Source organism: Tachypleus tridentatus, chromosome 9, assembly GCF_004210375.1.
Source record: "Tachypleus tridentatus isolate NWPU-2018 chromosome 9, ASM421037v1, whole genome shotgun sequence".
NCBI lineage: Eukaryota > Metazoa > Arthropoda > Merostomata > Xiphosura > Limulidae > Tachypleus > Tachypleus tridentatus.
The window spans coordinates 24,203,872-24,223,484 of record NC_134833.1 but is presented as its reverse complement, the minus strand read 5'-3'; the positions used below and the strand labels follow the sequence as shown (position 1 = coordinate 24,223,484).

General features: G+C 34.9%; 1 protein-coding gene across 12 annotated transcripts in view; it reads left to right on the top strand.

Annotated features, from left to right (window-relative positions):
* LOC143224865 (serine incorporator 5-like) overlaps positions 1–17,511 on the top strand; it is a 59,494-nt gene extending 41,983 nt beyond the window's left edge. For 9 of the 12 annotated variants that reach the window (XM_076453250.1, XM_076453244.1, XM_076453251.1 and 6 more), the window contains 3 exons: positions 2,286–2,346; positions 13,546–13,690; positions 13,864–17,511. In XM_076453250.1, the coding sequence (XP_076309365.1) occupies positions 2,286–2,346; positions 13,546–13,690; positions 13,864–14,071 (414 nt within the window). In that variant the 3' untranslated portion in view covers positions 14,072–17,511. The remainder of the gene's footprint in view (positions 1–2,285; positions 2,347–13,545; positions 13,691–13,863) is intronic. The other 3 variants (XM_076453248.1, XM_076453255.1, XM_076453249.1) reach the window with 1 other exon arrangement.
* The last annotated feature ends 2,102 nt before the right edge of the window (positions 17,512–19,613 follow it).

Genomic DNA, 19,613 nt, shown 5'->3' with positions numbered 1-19,613 from the left:
GCACCTAGATGCTATTGCGAGGTTAAGTCCTTTGTTAAGTAGATGTATCTCGTCTGTGTTTAATTGTCAGTCGGATCTGTTAATTATGAGGTTAGTCAACAGTTTGTTGTGTTGGTGACTTTTCTGTTGTTTGCATCTTGGTTATTCTAGTTTTTTGTTGTGGCAGATTTTTTTGTTCATGTAATTCCTAGTGTTGATTTGGTTTATGTTTCGTTGTATAAGTCCGTAAATCTCAGATTTAATGCAGCATGCCAGTTGATGGTCTAGGCTCACTTTTTTGTTTCTGTAAGTCGTGTAGTTCTTTGTATTTCATGTTCAACATGGCTTTAAGTAGTTTTTTCTGTATATTTTGGATATTGTTTGTGTATCACCAGTTCTAACCAATAATTTCATGACACAAGCAATTAACACAGCATTACATCCACCAATAATTGTAGGAATTACATCTACAAAACACACACTTAATTTTTTCAATCACATTAACTCTATACATTCTAACATTAACTTCACATGTGAACAGGAAGAAAACAATCAAATATCATTTTTTAACCTCAAAATTACAAGAACTGATACACAATTTAAAACAGAAATCCACCGAAAAATCACCCAAACTGGACTATACATTCCTTGGGACTTACCACATGAAACAAAAACTCAACATACTAAGAAACCAAATAAACACAGCCATAAAACTATGCTCATTAGATAAAACTAATGACTAATTAGACAAAATAAAGCAATACCTCATTAACATCAATAAGTTTCCTCCAAAAACTGTAGAAGATATATGCAAACACCTAGACTAAAAGCAAAATCAAATAAAATAAATATACCCCACAATTTAAAAAATCATGAAACCATATACTGCTGTGTACCATATATTCCCGACATCAGCAGAAAAATAACCAACATTTGACAAAAACTAATAACAAAATATGACATTACAGTTAATACTAAATTTATTCAAAAACCAGGCACAAAACTGAGATCCATACTGTGTAAAAACTACACTGACAAACACCACACCAACATTATTTATAAAATACAATGTGATAACTGCCACGACTTGTATATTGGAGAAACAAGTAGAAAAATAGAAACCAGATTTAAAGAACATAAAAAGTCACCTTCACACGTTTTCGAACACTAAGTCAAATAAACACAACATAACCATAGAAAACACTCAAATACTAAATAAAGAAACAAACATAAACAAATTCAAAATTAAAGAAGCCTTACTTATACAACAACTTAAGCCCAAAATAAACCAATACAAAGGAACACCTTTATACCTATGTTAATAAATATATCTAACATGTTACGAGTGTTGGCTCACAAACCAATTATTAGTATCACATTTTACTAGTGTATACTTGCACATCGCTCATTAGTTTCACATTTTACTAGTATATGACACAAGTCATAAGTATCACATTTTACTAGTGTAATCTTCACTATCACTTAATAGTATCAGATTTTACTAGTCGTTGTTTGCACACAACTTATTAGTATCACATTGCATTAGTGTTTGCTTGCACATCGCTTATTAGTATCACATTTTATTAGTGTTAGCTTGCACATCACTTATTAGTATCACATTTTATTAGTGTTAGCTTGCACATCACTCTTTAGTATCACATTTTACTAGTTAACTTGCACATCACTTATTAATGTCACATTTTAGTAGTGTATACTTGCACATCACTTTTTCATGTCACATTTTACTTTTTTTTTTTTACACACAACTCATTAGTATCACATTTTACCAGTATCTGCTTGCACATCTCTTGTTACTTTCACCTTTTACTAGTGTTTGCTTCCACATCACTCATTAGTATCACATTTTACTAGTGTATGCTTGCACATCAGTTATTAATATCACATTTTTGTAGTGTATGTTTGTACATCAGTTATTAGCATCACATTTTACATAAAACGTTTTTTTCTTATTACTGGTGTTATAAATGTTAGCAGGTTTTTATCCATTTAAATAATTACTGTTGTGTGAGTTAACTGAGTTATTTTTCTTAAGAATTCTTATCAGTCTGGTAGATATTTTTTTTTTGCAGTCACTTGAAAATGCTTCGTAACTTGTATTTTTTGTTTGTGTCTTGTACAGATATGATGAAAACTGGGAATTAATGTTTAGCTCAGTTGCAATGATGAAAAACATAAGACCTGAAATATTACAAAGTTTTGATGCATTAAGATTTCACATAAAGTAAGGTTTTATAAGCGTAAGTTATATATCATTATTGTTATTGATTGTTTTTATGTATCTTTAGTTTGAAATTGTTCATTCTGTGTTACAGTGCTGTTCCAGCTGTTTTCCTCATCCTCGGTCATGTAAGTTATTCTCTTATTATTTTAAAAACATGAGCTGAATTTTTATATCACAATAGATTTCTCATTGGTTCAAAAGCTATTAAGCCTTCTCTGCTTTTATATTCTTTCTTTGGGTTTGCTAGTTCTGGAAACTTCTGTGAAATTGGTAATCACTAAGAAGAACATTTGTCATAAAACTCACAATAACTATAGATATTTTTGTTACAGATGTTAAGTGTATTGGATTTTCTTTTAAAATAATACGTAAAGACTTTAGTGACAGAAACAAATAACGAATAACACAAAGTGGTGTATCTAAAGCCATAAATATAGTCTCTGAGAAATGAGAATAAATGATACACAAGCTTTGATTTGTTTTATGAAAGTTTCTGATATACTTCAACAATCAAACTAAGTTGTTGAAATGTGTAACTTCTTAGAGAAAGTATAAAGTGTTGAAATACGTATTTCATTTCTTTATTTACCTTACCAACATTTCAGTTTTTCTCAGTTAAAGTTATTTGACTACATGTGTAATGTTTAATGTATTATATTTTAAAATATAACACACCATGCACACTCACCATAGTGCAGGGCATTAATTAATTATATTACAGTGTAATTATTTCACACCACAATAAAGGGTATTACTTATTGTATTACAATGTTTTATTATTTCACACCACAATGAAGGGTATTACTTAATGTATTATAGTATAATTATTTTTCACATCACAATGAAGTTTATTACTTCATGTATTATGGTATAATTATTATTTCACACCACATTAAAAGGTATCACTTAATATATTAGTACAATTATTTCACACCACAGTAATGGATATTTCTTGATGTATTACAGTGTAATTATTACTTCACACCACAATGGAGGGTATTACTTAATGTATTATAGTATAATTATTTTTTCACACCATAGTAAAGTGTATCACTTAATGTATTATGGTATAATTATTATTTTACACTAGATTGAAGGGTATTACTTAATATATCACAGTGTGATTATTATTTCACACCACAATAAAGAATATTACTTAATGTATTATAATATAATTATTACTCAATGTATTATTGTTTAATTACTGTTCCCCTCGGTGTGGATTCCTGTACGTGGTGAAGGGACCTCCCAGAGAAGGTTCTGTTCTTTCAGTTTACCTCCTCTGGGATCTAAACATCCACTCACGTGTTTGCCGTGCGTGGCGACCCATGAAGGGGAGGAGGGTGGTTGAGGGTTCCAACCCTAACACATCACTTTGGCCTTGAATTCCTGTAGACGGGCGGCCTTTGGGTGGCTCCCCTTATGTCAATTGGCTGGTCCACTTGGGCTAGAGTCAACCAAGTACCAGTGTTGGAAGTACTCAACGGGTGTTTTGGACATAGTGTCTGATGCTGGTGTTTGGGTATAGTGCTCACAAAACCCTGGCGTTGCTGCAATGTCCTTGCATGACATTGTAGTGCGTCCCCTCGTAGGGCTCCATGGTGGGTGGGGTCAGTGGGTACCGAAATTTTCCTTTTTTCCTATGGATCCTCCAACAAAAAATTTAAATAAAATAGTGAAAAAACAGTCAATAGGTAAACGACCACATCTTGAAGACTGATCAGCAATCTTCAACATTTGTACCACCAGTTGTACCTCATTTTTCATCCTACATTCTCTTTCAGAAAAACCTTTAGGGCAAATGTCTCCCTTTTTTATTTAGAAGGGACTAGAGGGACTTGCTGGCTCTCCAAAGTCAGTAAAGAAGCTTCGATCTGGAGAAATATTAGTTGAAACATCCACAACCCAACACAGTGAACTCCTCTTGAATTCAACAGCAATTAGGGATATACCTATTGAGGTTACCCCTCATGCTACCTTGAATTCATCACGAGGAGTTATTGTTGAGAGGGATTTGAAGAACGTTCCCGAGTCAGAGATTCTCGCTGGTCTCTCCACTCAAGGAGTTTCTGCAGTGAGCCGCATCTCCACTCCCAAAGACGGAGTTACACTGCCGACAAATATCCTTGTTTTAACATTTACATCACCACGTGCACCTGCCATCATCAAGGCAGGTTATCTAATTTGCAGGGTACAGCCATACATTCCAAACCCTTTTCGATGTTTCCAATGTCAGAGGTTTGGCCACTCAAAGACGTCCTGTTGTGGTTCCCTGACATGTGCTCGTTGTGGTGGCAAGGACCACGATGCCTATGAGTGTCACATGGACCCACATTGTGTCAACTGCAATGGTTCCCACCCCTCTTACTTTCATTCTTGCCCAAAATGGTTGGAGGAAAAAGAGGTGCAGCGTTTGAAAACGACCCATAACATTAGTTATCCTGAGGCTCGGAAATTGCTGTCTGGCACTCCATCTTGGACATATGCTGCTGCACTTTGTTCCACAACTACAGTACAGTGCAGACAGATTTTTCTGTACCTCCAAGAGAATCATTTTCAAAACAGATGAAAAGCCTTTTGACCTCCACGGTTAAAAAGGTTGACAAATCAATTTCTACACTCATCTCTGTTCCTCCCATACAGTCCAACAAATCTCAAGATTCACATCCTTTGGTTTCAAATACAGGCATTTCTTCTGACACATTTTTTTCTCCAACCCCACGATGCAAAACAATCATTCATTCGCATCCTCAGTCACTGGAATCCCCTTCCAACAACAAAGACCTGCCCAATCAACCCAGAGCAGGATCCATGGAGGTTGATAGACCTCTTCAGAATAAGGACAGTAAGGAAAAAAGACGTGGTCGTAAACAGAAGGGTTCTCCAACCACTTTGCCTATCCATCATTAAAAATGGCCACCTTGATACAATGGAACTGTTGAGGTTTACGCTCTAATCTGGATGATATCAAAACACTGATTGCTTCCTACCATCCTGTATGTCTTTCCTTACAAGAAACATTTCTCAAACCTGCTGATACAGTCACCATTCGGCAGTTTTCTCTGTACAGAAATGACAGGCTGTGTGATGGACGATTACATGGAGAGGTGCCACTATTGGTTGATCAGCATGTGCCCACCCTGTCTTTGTCACTCAACACACCCTTGGAGGCAGTAGCCATTCGTGTTTCCTTGGGTCATACCATCACTGTTTGTTCTATCTATCTGTCCCCTGGAGAGACATATGATCAATCAGACCTTGATGCTCTCATTGAACAGTTGCCGTCTCCATTTCTAATCGTGGGGGACTTTAATGGACGCCATCCCCTCTGGGGAAGTGCTGTTATTGATAGGAGGGGTTGCACTGTAGAACGTATGCCCACTGATCACAATCTTTCTCTTTTTGATACTGGTTCTTCCACTTATTTTCACTCACCTAGTCAGTTCTTTATCGCTATTGATTTCTCAGTTTGCTCCCCTTCATTATTTTCCCATTTTTCATGGAGGGTTTACAATAATCCACTAGGCAGTGATCATTTTCCTATACTTTTGAGAGAGACTGGCCGTGGTCAATGCCACCCTATCAGCGTGCCCCCGGTGGAAGCTGGATCAGGCAGACTGTTTCACTTAATCCTGCCATTGTGAATCAGCCATCAATAGACGACTGTGTTGCAGCAGTAACTGACTGTATTATACAAGCAGCTGCTCAGTGTATTCCTAAAACCTTGACACGTTTTCCACGATATCCTCGTCCGTGGTGGAATCCTGCTTGCCACTTGGCATGGAAGACTCAAAAACGGGCCTGGGATACTTTCCGTAGATATCCCCCCACTTTCGAACCACATCGCTTTCCAACGGGCCCGTGCACATGCTAGGCAGGTAAGACATCAAAGCCAGAAGGAATTTTGGATTAAGTTCACAACCAGCATATCTTCTTCCACCAGTTCCAAGGTCATATGGGACAGGATTCGAAAGGTCAGTGGGCACCACAATTCTGTCCCCCTCTCCATCTTACTCTCTGATGGCCAAGAAGTAGCTGATGTCCGGAGTATTGCCGATATTCTAGGTGAAAGCTTTTGCCAGGTATCTAGCACTTCTGCTTGTTTCTCCACCTTCTTGGCCATCAAGACTCGGGCAGAGTGTTCACTTCTTTCCTTTGAACTGACTGTCTTTTTTACTATAATCGTTTCTTTACACTGGTGGAACTGAAAATGGCCCTTTATCGGTCTGGCAGTACATCTGTTGGACCTGATGATGTACACTATGACATGCTGTGCCATCTATCTCCTGCTTCTCTTAATGTCCTTCTAATTGTTTTTAACCAGATCTGGCAGGAGAATGTTTTCCTAATGCCTGGTACCAGGCTATTATTTTACCTTTCTCTAAAACTGGGAAAGATCCCAAGATTCCTTCACACTACCGTCCAATTGCTTTGACGAGCTGTCTCTGTAAGACCTTAGAGAGGATGGTTAATGCTCGTCTTGTTCGGTTCTTCGAATCAAACAACCTCCTCTCACCCACTCAATGTGGGTTCCAATGACAGCATTCCACCACGGACAACCTAATTCGACTTGAAACATCAATCACAGAAGCCTTTCTCAAACGCCAACATCTTGTTATAATATTCTTTGACATTGAGAAGGCTTATGACACAACATGGAGGTATGGCATTTTGCAAGACCTCCATATTTTTAGGTTACCTGGCCATTTACCCATGTTTATTAAAAATTTTTTAATGGACATGAGATTCCAAGTTAGTGTGGGTTTGGCACTTTCCCGTTCTTCTGTACAGGATCTTGGGGTCACTCAGGGCTGTATTTTGAGTGTCACACTTTTCAGTATAAAGATAAATGCCATCACTGAACAACTCCCTCTTACTGTTGCAAACAGGCTCTGTGTTGACAACTTTCACATCTCATACCAGTCGTTGCACATGAGATATATTGAGCAGCAACTGCAAACTGCCCTCAATCGTATACTGAAGTGGACTATGGCGAACGGCTTTAATTTTTCTCTCTCTAAAACCGTTTGCATGCACTTTCACCGCCAACAGGGTATCCACCCTGATTCTGAACTCCATATCGGTGAAGTTTCACTGCCAGTGGTCCCTGAGACCAAGTTTTTGGGGCTTATCTGTGATCATAAGCTGACCTTTATACCACACTTAAAGCAGCTACGGGTCAAATGCTCAAGAGCACTGAACATCCTTCATGTCCTGTCTACTGCCAGTTGGGGAGCGGATCGATGTTCTGTGTTAAAGATATATCGTGCTCTTATTTGTTCAAAACTCGACTATGGATCGATGGTCTATGGCTCTGCCAGACCCTCGGCCTTAAAGATGCTGGACCCCATTCGTCATCAAGGACTTTGACTCTGCACTGGGGCTTTCCGCACCTCCCCAGTTCAGAGCTTATATGTGGAACCTTCTCTGCACCTTCGCCATTTGCAACTGTCTTTACTGTATTCTTCAAAATTTGCTCCTTACCAAAGCATCCTACTTGGGGATGTATTTTCCTTCCTCAGTGAGCCTTACTTTTTCAAAACAGTAGATCGGCCATTGCTTCTTTTGGCCATCCAGGCGCAATTGGATGAATTGGGTCTGTCCTTGGAAAACATTGTTGAAACCAATGGTTAGACCATCCTACCCCATGGCTTATTACAGTTCCCAAATGTGACCTTTCTTTAAGTCATCTGAAAAAGGCAGATACTCCCGATTGGAAGTACCATCTTTTATTTACTGAACATCTTTCAAACAACCTTTCTATTCCAATTTATATGGATGGTTCAAAATCAGGTGACTCTGTGGGCTCTGCCATGGTTTATTGTGGTTCAGTGGTTGCATGCAGAATCCCCTCTACAGCTTCTGTGTTTACTGCTGAACTGTATGCCATTTCTCTTGCCCTGGATCATATTGCAGCAAAGCAGTACTTCATCTGCACTATTTATACTGACTCGCTTAGTTTTCTACTGGCCTTGGACTCCACTTTGGTTCATATCCTGTTCTCGCTGATATTTAAAACCGACTGGCCCATTTCTCATTAACATCTACTTCTATCCAGTTTTTCTGGATACCAGGCTATGTTGGTATTCTCAGGAACTCGCTTGCAGACATGGCAGCTAAATCTATCTGCTCTGGCACTATCACCATTGTGCCTATTCCATACATGGACTATGGTCCTGTATTTAGGGCTCGGCTCCGTGCCAGTTGGCAGTCCACTTGGAGTGAGCAACGTAACAACAAGCTTTTTCAAATAAAACCCTGTATTGGGCTTTGGCCGTCTAGCACCCATAAGGTTTGGAAGGAGGAACTTGTTCTAACTAGACTACACATTGGTCACAGTTTTTTAACTCGTTTTCTTTTATCTGAAACTGATGCACCAGTGTGTAGTTTGTGTAACACTCAGATCACTGTAAGCCACATTTTACTTTCCTGCCATTGTTACGACTCTCAACGACAGCACTATTTTAAACATGTTCTGTCCTAGGGTTTGTCTGTAACATTGGATAGTGTTATTGGTGATGGTGACACTGTCCACCTTGATAAAGTTTTTAGTTTTTTAATGGCCGTTAATCTTTTCAACCTCATTTAAGTGTTTGATATTTATTCATTACACCTTTTTAATTGTGGTTTTTTTCAGAGTCTCAATCTCTAATTCAATTTGACATTGTAAAATGGCCAGAACATTAAATAACTTAACCACCAGGACTGGAAAGGCCAACTTCAGGTGACTAACGCTGCTGTTTGAACTATCCGTTTGAACTACCCGTTAGTCATCCTGGAGAGTTGTTATTACACTTTTGCTGCATGTCATTTAACACTTCTATTACTTTACCTTTTAGTACTGGCCATAATGACACATAACCCGGAACCAGGACTGGAAAGACCAACTTCGGGTGACTGACGGTGGTTCTTGAACTTACCTGTTAGTCTTCCTGGCGGGTTATGATCATTACCATTATGCTACAGAAAATCCTTTACAACTTATCTTTCTCTGCTTTCTCTCGTAACTGGGTGTCAACATTGGTTTTATGCTTTTTCTGTTTTTCAATGCTGTTTTGTTTTACCTTCATTTCCTTTTATGTATTTTACTTCATTTAATTTATTTTTACCTTTTTACTGGACATTTGGTGCAGATAGCCTAGCTGCTTTGTGCCATAAAACACTAAATCAATCAGTTAATTAATTACTATTTCACACCAGTGTATTACTTACTGTATTATAGTCTAATATTTCACTCTACAATGAAGGATATTACTTGATGTATTATAGTATAATTATTTTTTCACATCACGATAAAGTTTATCACTTCATGTATTATGGTACAATTATCATTTCATACCACAGTAAAGTGTATCACTTAATGTATTATGGTATAATTATTATTTACCACTAGATTGAAGGTTATTAATGTATTACAGCGTGATTATTATTTCACACCATAATGAATGGAATTACTTTATGTATTACAGCGTGATTATTATTTTACACTACATTAAAGAGTATTACCTAATGTATTACAGAATTATTATTTCCCACCACAATGAAGGGTATTACTTAATGTATTCCAGTGTGATTATTATTTTACACTACATTAAAGAGTATTACCTAATGTATTACAGAATTATTATTTCACACCACAATGAAGGGTATTACTTAATGTATTCCAGTGTGATTATTATTTTACACTACATTAAAGAGTATTACCTAATGTATTACAGAATTATTATTTCCCACCACAATGAAGGGTATTACTTAATGTATTCCAGTGTGATTATTATTTTACACTACATTAAAGAGTATTACCTAATGTATTAAAGAATTATTATTTCACACCACAATAAAGAGTATTACAGTGTCATTATTATATTATCACACAATGAAGGGTGTTATTTAATGTATTACAGTGTAATTATTATTTCACACCACAATGAAGAGTATTACTTAATATATTACGGTGTAATTATTATTTCACATTGCAATTAAGTGTATCACTTATTGCATTATGTTATAGTTATTATTTCACACCAGAATTAAAGCTTTAAATTAATTTATTACAGTGTTGTTATTATTTTATGCCACAATGAAGAGTATTATTTTATGTATTACAGTGAAATAAGAATTACACACTATAGCAAGGGGTATTACTTAATTTATTATAATAATTAGTAGTTCACACCATAATAAAAGGGTATTATCTAATTATTATAGTGTAATTATTATTTCACACCAGCATAAAGAGTATTAGTTAATGTATTACAGTGTAATTAATCTTTCACACTACTGTAAATGGTATGACTTAATTTATTATAGTGTAATTATTATTTCACACATTAAAGGGTATTACTTAATGTATTATAGTGTTAATTATTATTTCACACCACATAAAACAATAGTACTTAATGTATTAAAGTGTTAATTATTATTTCACACCACAGTAAATAGTCTTGCATAATATATTATTATGTGATTATTTTACACCACAATGAAGGCTATTGCTTAATGTATTACAGTGGCACCTTGGTTCTTGAACAATTTGGTTTTCGAACATATTGTTTGAGAAAAAATGTCTCGGCTGTTGAACATAAACTCGGTTCCCGAACCCAGCTGTCATAGCCTGTACTCTCGAAATAACCCAACTGATGACTCAAATGACCCTTCAACCATTTTCGGCCCACACCAAGATTGCCCAAAATATTTTACCCTCACCTGTTGCTCAGTCCACATCCCCACTAAAATCAGCTGTGAACATTCTTGTTTTTTTGTTGTTTTTCTAAATATTTTGATTAAATAAGCCACCATGGGGTCAAAGAAGGATAATGAAAGCAGCAAACCAAAAAGAAATGTTGTTTGAGCCACAATAGAGGTGAAAAAAGATCTCATAACGAAATATAAGAGTGGTGTTCGCTCGTCTGACCTTGCTACAAAGTTTGGAATGGCAAAGTCTACAGTCTGCACCATACGGAAAAATAAAGAGGTCATCAAAGGAGCTGATGTTGCAAAAGAAGTGACAGTGCTTACGAAACAAAGATCACAAACAATGGAAGAGGAAGAAAAACTGTTGTTGATTTGGATAAACAAAAAACTGTTAGCTTGTGAGGAAGCAAAGCAGTTGCATGCTGACCTCCTGATAAACACTCCTGGAATCAGTACCAATATAAGTGATACCTTTAAGGCAAATTGGGGGTGGTTTGAAAAATTTAGGAAGAGGAGTGGCATACATAGTGTGGTGAGACATGGGGAGGGTGCCAGTTCTAACAAAGATGCTGCTGATATATTTGTTAGGGAATTTAAGGACTATGTAGAAGCTGAGGGTTTTATTTCCCAACAAGTGTTCAACTGTGATGAGACAGGCCTCTTTTGGAAGAAAATGCCAAAGAGGACCTACATCACCAAGGAGGAGAAGTCACTGCTGGGACACAAGCCAATGAAGGACAGGCTAACTCTATTGTTATGTAGTAATGCAAATGGGGACTTAAAACTTAAGCCTTTGCTTGTGTACCATTTTGAGAATCTGAAGGTTTTTTAGAAAAATAATGTCTTGAAAAGTAAACTAAATGTCATGTAGAGGGCTAATAGTAAAGCATGGGTAACCAGGCAATTTTTTATGAGGTGGGTCCATGAAGTGTTTGCCCCAAGTGTAAAGAATTACTTCATGGAAAAACAGTTGCCACTCAAGGCCCTTCTTGTGATGGACAATGCACCTGCTCACCCACCAGGGTTGGTGGAGGAGTACAGTTTCATTACGGTGAAGCTCTTGCCCCCTAACACGACTCCTCTCATTCAGACCATGGACCGGCAGGCCATATGGAACTTTAAAAAACTCTACACCAAAGCACTGTTTCAAAGGTGCTTTCAAGTGACCCCTGACACAGAGTTAACCCTCAGAGAGTTCTGAAAAAATCACTTCAATATCCTCCATTGCTTGAGGATCATAGACAAAGCCTGGAGGGAAGTGTCTTTGAAGACCATGAACTCAGCCTGGAAGAAATTGTGGCCAGACTCAGTAGCAGATAGAGACTTTGAAGGCTTTGAGGCTGAGCCTGTTGTCGAGGATATTGTTTTACTAGGCAAGTGTATGGGCTTGAATGTGATTGGTGATGACGTGGAGGAGTTGGTGGAAGACCACAACACTGAGCTCACCATGGAAGAACACCAAGACCTTCAGAAGGAGCAGCAACAGAAGGCAACTGAGGAAATGTCTTCAGATGAGGAGGGAGGATGTTCCTAGTTCACTAATCAAGGAAATGTGTGGAAAATGGGGAGAGTTACAAAGTTTTGTGGAAAAATTTCACACTGACAAAGCTGTAGCAAACCGCAGCATAAACCTTTTCAATGACAATGCCATGTCTTACTTCAGAAACATTTTAAAATGCAGGCAGAAACAAACCTCATTAGACAAATTTTTAGTGATAAATAGGTCCAGTGAGTCTCAAGCTGGTTGTAGCAGTGCAAAGAGACAGAAAAGAGAAAGAACCCCAGAAAGAGAGTTACCTGATGTTTTTATGGAAGGTGACTCCCCTTCCAAACAATAATAACCCTCCTACTCTCCACGTTCCTCACCACCTTTCAATTACGCCATCAGCTCTCCTCAGCACAGGTAAAGTGCAGTTAAATTTTCATTTATTGTTTTTTTATTGTGTTTATAGTTTTTGTGGTTGACTTTATGCATGTAAGTATTATTGTACAGATATAAATAACCAATAATTTTACTTAAAATGCTTCATAATGCATAATGTTTGGAGGTCTGTAACGGATTAATTTAATTTACAGTATTTCTTATGGGAAAAATTGATTCGGTTTTCAAACAGCCTTTTGGAATGGATTAAGTTCGAGAACCGAGGTACCACTGTATAGTGTAATTATTACTTCACAACACAGTATACGGTATTTCTTAATGTATTATGATGTGGTTATTATTTCACACCAAAAGGGTATTACTTAATGTATTATGATGTAATTATTATTTCACACCAAAATAAGTGGTATTACTTAATGTATTATACAGGGTGTTCAGAAAGTCACTGTGCACTTGTATATTTATTAACAGACATGTTTCAATATAGAATACACAAAGTAAATATGAATAACAATTATAAACAATGTTGAAAGTGACCCCCGTTGTCATAAATACAGGCTTGGATCCTTCTTATTTTGTTTCTAAACAGCGCTATCAGTTGCTGGCTTGAAATAGATGGAATTAATGCTGTTATCACTGCTTTAAAAACAGCACAATGACTTTCCAAACACCCTGTAGTATAATTATTATTTCACACCAGAATAAAGAATATTACTTAATGTATTATAGTGTAATTATTGTTTTTCAGCTGCTGGTGTTCAGATTGACAGTAAGGGAGGCCAGAAGGTGGTTAGGAATGAAGCTAATGGTGTCATCTATAGTTATTCATGTTTCCATCTATTGGCCTGTTTAGCCTCTCTGTACATCATGATGCAACTCACTCACTGGTTTAGGTAAGGTTCTGTTTAAGCAGAGGGAGCTTGTCTTCACTTACAGCTAATTATTTTACTGTTTATTGCTTTAATAATGTAGAATATTTAGGTTTTCATTATATGAAACTATTTTTCATTCACCTTATAGTTTTTTGTGAGTAGAATGTCATTACTGTGAATTTTAATTTATTTAGACCTGAGCAGGCACAGTTGATGTCCTTCGAGAAGAATTGGGCATCTGTCTGGGTAAAGATGGCATCATCTTGGATATGTGTACTCATTTATATCCTAACTCTGATAGCCCCTGAACTTTGTCCTGGTCGGCTGAACAGAAGAAACAGAAATCAATCGCAAAATAACGAACTCCATCAGATGAACCACAGTTCCAGACCAAATCACTAAGTGGAAAAGATTGGAGAAAGAAAGTATAATATTGCAGCAGTGTGTGTTAATGACTAAACTCATTTTCATGTGGTTTGGAAATATGTAAAAAGCATTTGAACTTTATATAATTAAACTCTTGGGCAGTTTTATAGAGTGGGCAAAACATTTATTTCATAGTTTGATTAACTGAGAATAGTAATTTAGAGTTGTTAGTAGGATGCCTATAAGAGTGTATTTGTCTTACTATATTAGTTAAATATATGATAAAGAGACGCACACAAATAGGGCATATATTTCATATCACTAAAAGCAGTGTGATTCAGATAGTCGGTTGTCACAAATTTTCAAAGATCCAGAAAGAAGTTGATATGGCAGTCTATGAACATGATACAGATTCTTATAGAATAGTTTACTGTATCCATGCCTCTTTGTAAAACATTGACACAACATAGAAATATACCATAAACATATGTATAATGTGATATTAACTAGAGCCTTATATGCATGTGCTTTTATATATATATGAACTATTTTTTATAATTTTCATCTTCATTACTTTGTTGTATGTTTCTGAACATGAACATTCTCATCTTACCAATAACCATGAAAATTTCAAGTTGTGTAAGCTCAAACAAAGATTTCTATGTAAATAGCTTTTTTAAACAAGAATGAACAAAACAACACTAATTTCATGTATGAACCACCATTTAGCTTTAAACTTTCTTAAGTGGTTAGTTTTCAATAAATCAGTTGTTATTCAATGTAGGTAAACTTAGTTTCTAAATGTTATGATTTAAAGACAAGGAATGGTAGAAATTTGATATGCTTTTAAATTAATAAAGTATTATGATTTGATGTTTTTATTAATTAATAAAGTATTAGGATATGATATTTTTATTAATTAATAAAGTATTAGGATCTGATATTTTTATATACTGTTTCACTGATGAAAAAAATTGATTTCAGTTTGAAAATACAAATTGTACACGTAGGAACACGTCACTTTAGTGAAAATGTGAAATGTAAGGTTTGAGCATTGGTTTTACTACAGTAGGCTTTAATCAGATAAAGTTAGTGAACAATAAAATAGGTATTATTAGTAAGTCTTTACCAACTAGAAGATAGTATTATATTAGGTACAATTTAAGTATGTTTGTGAGGGTGACATATTTATTAGGTTAGTCCATGGAAGCAAATATTCAATAGTATTGTGTTTTGAAAGTTTTATTTTGTATTTTAGCAAATTATGTTTTAAAACTAGCAGTTTTAATGGACACTTGTATTCTATTTTATATTAAATTGCTCAATGATGTATTTAAGTTTCTTCTTGTATTAGTTCTGAGAGTATAGGTTCTGTAGGTTTACAGTGATGACATAAATCATGTTTTATTTCAGTTTTAGAATCAGTTATTTTATAATAACTCAATGTTTTTATAGTTATATTTGTGGAGGTATTTATAATAACCAATGATTGTAAGATAAAATCAATATAGAACTATATAACATATATATATATATGGATGTGCATTGAAAATGTTCATATCATTTCTCTTGTGCAATATTGCAGCCTTGTTTATTTTTATTTTTGTATAATTTTATTGCAGAAGTTATAATTTTTGTTTACAATTCATGTAATACTTCATTTGAAACTGAACTGGAAGAGTGTTCTGTTACAAGAAGAAAACATTTCTCAATTTCTTATTAGTAATAACTGAAAGAACAAGATTTAAATATACTTTTAAATTATCCTGAAGGTTGTTTTATAGTTGTTAATCCCACATTCAATGGGACTCCTCCTCTCTTTAAGTAAAAGAGCCAATAACACTCTTTACAACCTATTATCAACATGGATATTCTGTCTTCTCATTCAAAGGAACTTACTCCTACCTTTCTTACCCTTAAGCAAAAGAATCAATGAAAACTTTTACAACCTATTATCAACTTGGCTATTTGTTTGTTGGAAACTACTTTTCATATATATAGAGTAATATAAATATATAGTATGTTACACTAAGGATTCTTCTACAGTAGGTGTGTGTGCCTTGTTGATGATAAATATGACAATAAATAAACAGCACACAATCCACTTGTTTTAAAATATATATTTCAAACAAGTTTAAATGTATGTTTAAAAATTCTTTATACTCTGAAGAATATAGTTACATCTTGAACGATATATGGTTCTTCTAACTTGTGCCAATTCAGTTGCTTTAGAATTTAGCTGACAAGCCAAACTGTTTGTTTCTATTTTCATTGTAGTAGCATCTGTATAGTTCATGTACTTTGCTGTTTGAGTTACCACAGCTGTATCCTGAACTTTCAATAATTGTCTGATCTTCATACTTCCAATAGCCATCTATCTTTTGTTCAAGTCCACACAGCCATGTTCAGTGAGGTTAGAACACCCTCTAATAAGACAAATTATTCTCCTTATCTCTTACAAACTGTTAATTTAACTCTAACATATCAGCTATTAGGCCATTCACTCCTACAACAGTTAACTTTACATTTTCTAACTTTTCTGTGACCAAGCTCCTGTTTTATGAGACTTTTTTTTTTTTTTGTCTGGTCACAACTATATATCTGTCACTCAGGCCTTCTAAAATCTCCATAGCCTTAATATAATTGATTACAAACGTAAAATTAATTAATTAGTAATACTCCATACACTAAACAGTGTTCTATATCTAACCTCATTCTTTTCATTCATTGGATCTTTCCTACCCATTAGTTGAAGAACCCTATTTTCAATATGAATATGATTCAAATATTTTCTGTACCTCTGCACAAATTTAAGTTTTTCATAACTTAAGAATCATAAAATATTTTCACTTTTTAAAATATTTGTAAAGTCAACCAATCTTATACAAATAATAATTGTATTGATGTTATAATGAGATTTTTACATAAGTATGCAACTTATTCAATGATTAAGGATTGGTATATCTTATTAGGTATGTGTCAGTTGTATTTAATTGTTGATTGGAAGAGTTTACAATGGTGAAACTAATACAGAACTGTTGGTACAACAATAACCTTGAAAGGTAAAATAATTATAATTAATTATTAAAATGATTTCTAATTTAATTATCAAATACTAAAGAATAAAGATAAGGGCACAGTTCAGGTTATATGGGGGAATAATTTGTCTATTATATATTAGAGCTGAACTAGTCCTTGTTTTGTAATGTCAATTTTTACATTATGTTTTGATTGCTGTTATCAAAATTTCACTTTGAGACCTGTATAGTAGAGTAATTTAAATGTAGACAGTCAACATTTCTACAGAAAGTTACCTGTATGTATTATGGCTGGTAATAATGTCACCATGAAGTGTTTCATGAAGAAACTATAAGTGCTTTTAGTTGATAAAAAAGTTTATTTTTGTTTGTTTATAATTTGTGTGTTTTTTCACTCTGAAACTTTAAATAAAATTCATAAATATCTCTCTTGTTGAATACCTGTTGGTTGTGGATTAATTTAGTTAAATTATTTCATCTGTGGGGGCATTATAATGTTTCAGTGAGTGCCACTGAAGAGCCCAAGGATGGGACTGTCCTCTCTTCTCTGTCACTGCCCAATTAGGGACAGCTGGTGCATATAGCAAGATTTAACTTTGTAAATATTAAGGATAGAATGAAATCATTACTAACTATTTGCTGATTTAATCATTTATGGCTATGAAAGTATAACAACGAATGTTTAACAAGTCGTTTGTATGTTCACAATCTGTAAAGCTGGTATGTGTGAAATATTCGTAGTTAAATTATAGATATGTTAATGAAAGAAATCTAATAAAAATATAAACTAATTGTAAAAATGATCAACCTACTGATATATTATTTCCAAATGTCCACCATGGTTCAGTGTCCACTATAATAATATAACTGTGTAAAGTAATCCAAACGTGTGATCGTATCATGAGGTGAACTCGATCCAGGCCTTGTTACACTGGAAATATAATGTCAACTTGTTTGCTTAAAAAAACATGTTTCATTCATGAAGGTTGACTCTCGTAGCCGTCACCAAGGCTGATATTCCTTAATAAGTATCGTCAACAAGTACTTTGTGTTTATTTTAAAACACAAAAACTATCCATGCTCTTCCCACTGTAATTATATAATTCTGAATTTTAACTATATAAGCCCTTATTGTTACACTGGACGTATAACATAAGTTACTTCATTGTAGGCTTGCGATAGCCAGCTGGTTAAGGCACTCGACATGTAGTCTAAGAGTTGCGGGTTCGAATCCACTTCACACCAAACATACTTGCCCTTTCAGCCGTGGAGGCGTTATAAGTTATGGTTAATCCCACTATTCGTTGGTAAAAGAGTAGCCTAAGAGTTGGCGGTGGGTGGTGATGACTAGCTGCCTTTCTTCTAGTCTTACACTGCTAAATTAGGGACGGCTAGCGCAGATAGCCCTCATGTAGCTTTACGTGAAATTCAAAAACAAACATACTTCATTGTGCAAGCCACCGTAAATAAATAAATGTGAAATTTCTAAGTACAGATAAAAGTTATCATTATAATAATAATAATTACATTATGTTCATTTACGCATTTTTATTTTAGTAACAAATTTACCACATTTAATCGTGGCTGTGTGATTAGGGTGCACAACCAGCATTCTGAGGGTTGATGATTCGAATCCTCCTCTCACCAAACATGCTCGAACTAGCTGGATAATGAATGTGTGTGTAGCTCATGATCAGACTTTTAGAATGATCATGTGAATTGAATTAGCCCTAAATCAACTCTTATGGTGATGTGATTAAAGTCCTGTGATGAGCAAGTAGCTCCTGAGATAATACCCTTCAACAACTGTTATGTTTTTACCAAATCTTAAACTAATGTAACCCAAGAGACATATTAACTAAGCTATAAGTTAGTATGCCCTGATGAAATTGATAAATATTTACTATAACACGAGAAAAACTTGATATAATCTCGTAGTTGAAAAGTTCGTTGGGGCGTTATGATGTGATGGTTCATCCAAATATGTGACTTTTTCTCGCATGTTCTTAATTTGTTTAGCGCAAGAAATAACTTTCAAGCAGTTTCTCGTACAATTTAGTAGACAAAACACGTGATCCTGGATATCCAATAGAAATAACTTTACTATTAGTCTTTTAACTTAAACAACTCGTATCTTAAGCTATATTTTTAACACGAGATACAGGAATATAAATATTATGGACTTTAAAATAGTGTACAAGTTAATCATTTGTAAAACATGTCAGCTATAATCACGTCTGTTTTCCAGTAAGTATATAGACCAACAGATGGCATTAAAGATACTGTGAAATTGACTGTCGATGGATAACTGCAAGAAGATATACGTGAAGATAAACTGTATGTAGTAACGACAAAAAAAAAAAAAAAAAAAAATTACACCGTTTAATTATAATATTCAAAATTATGGAAGCTGTTAAATCCGTTAATAACGAAGTTATAACAAACTTTTGTGTCAAACAATGTGTCGTGTGCTAGTGTTAATGTATGAAACAATATGTTGGGTTACACATTTTAATATTTGTTATGTCAAACAATGTGCA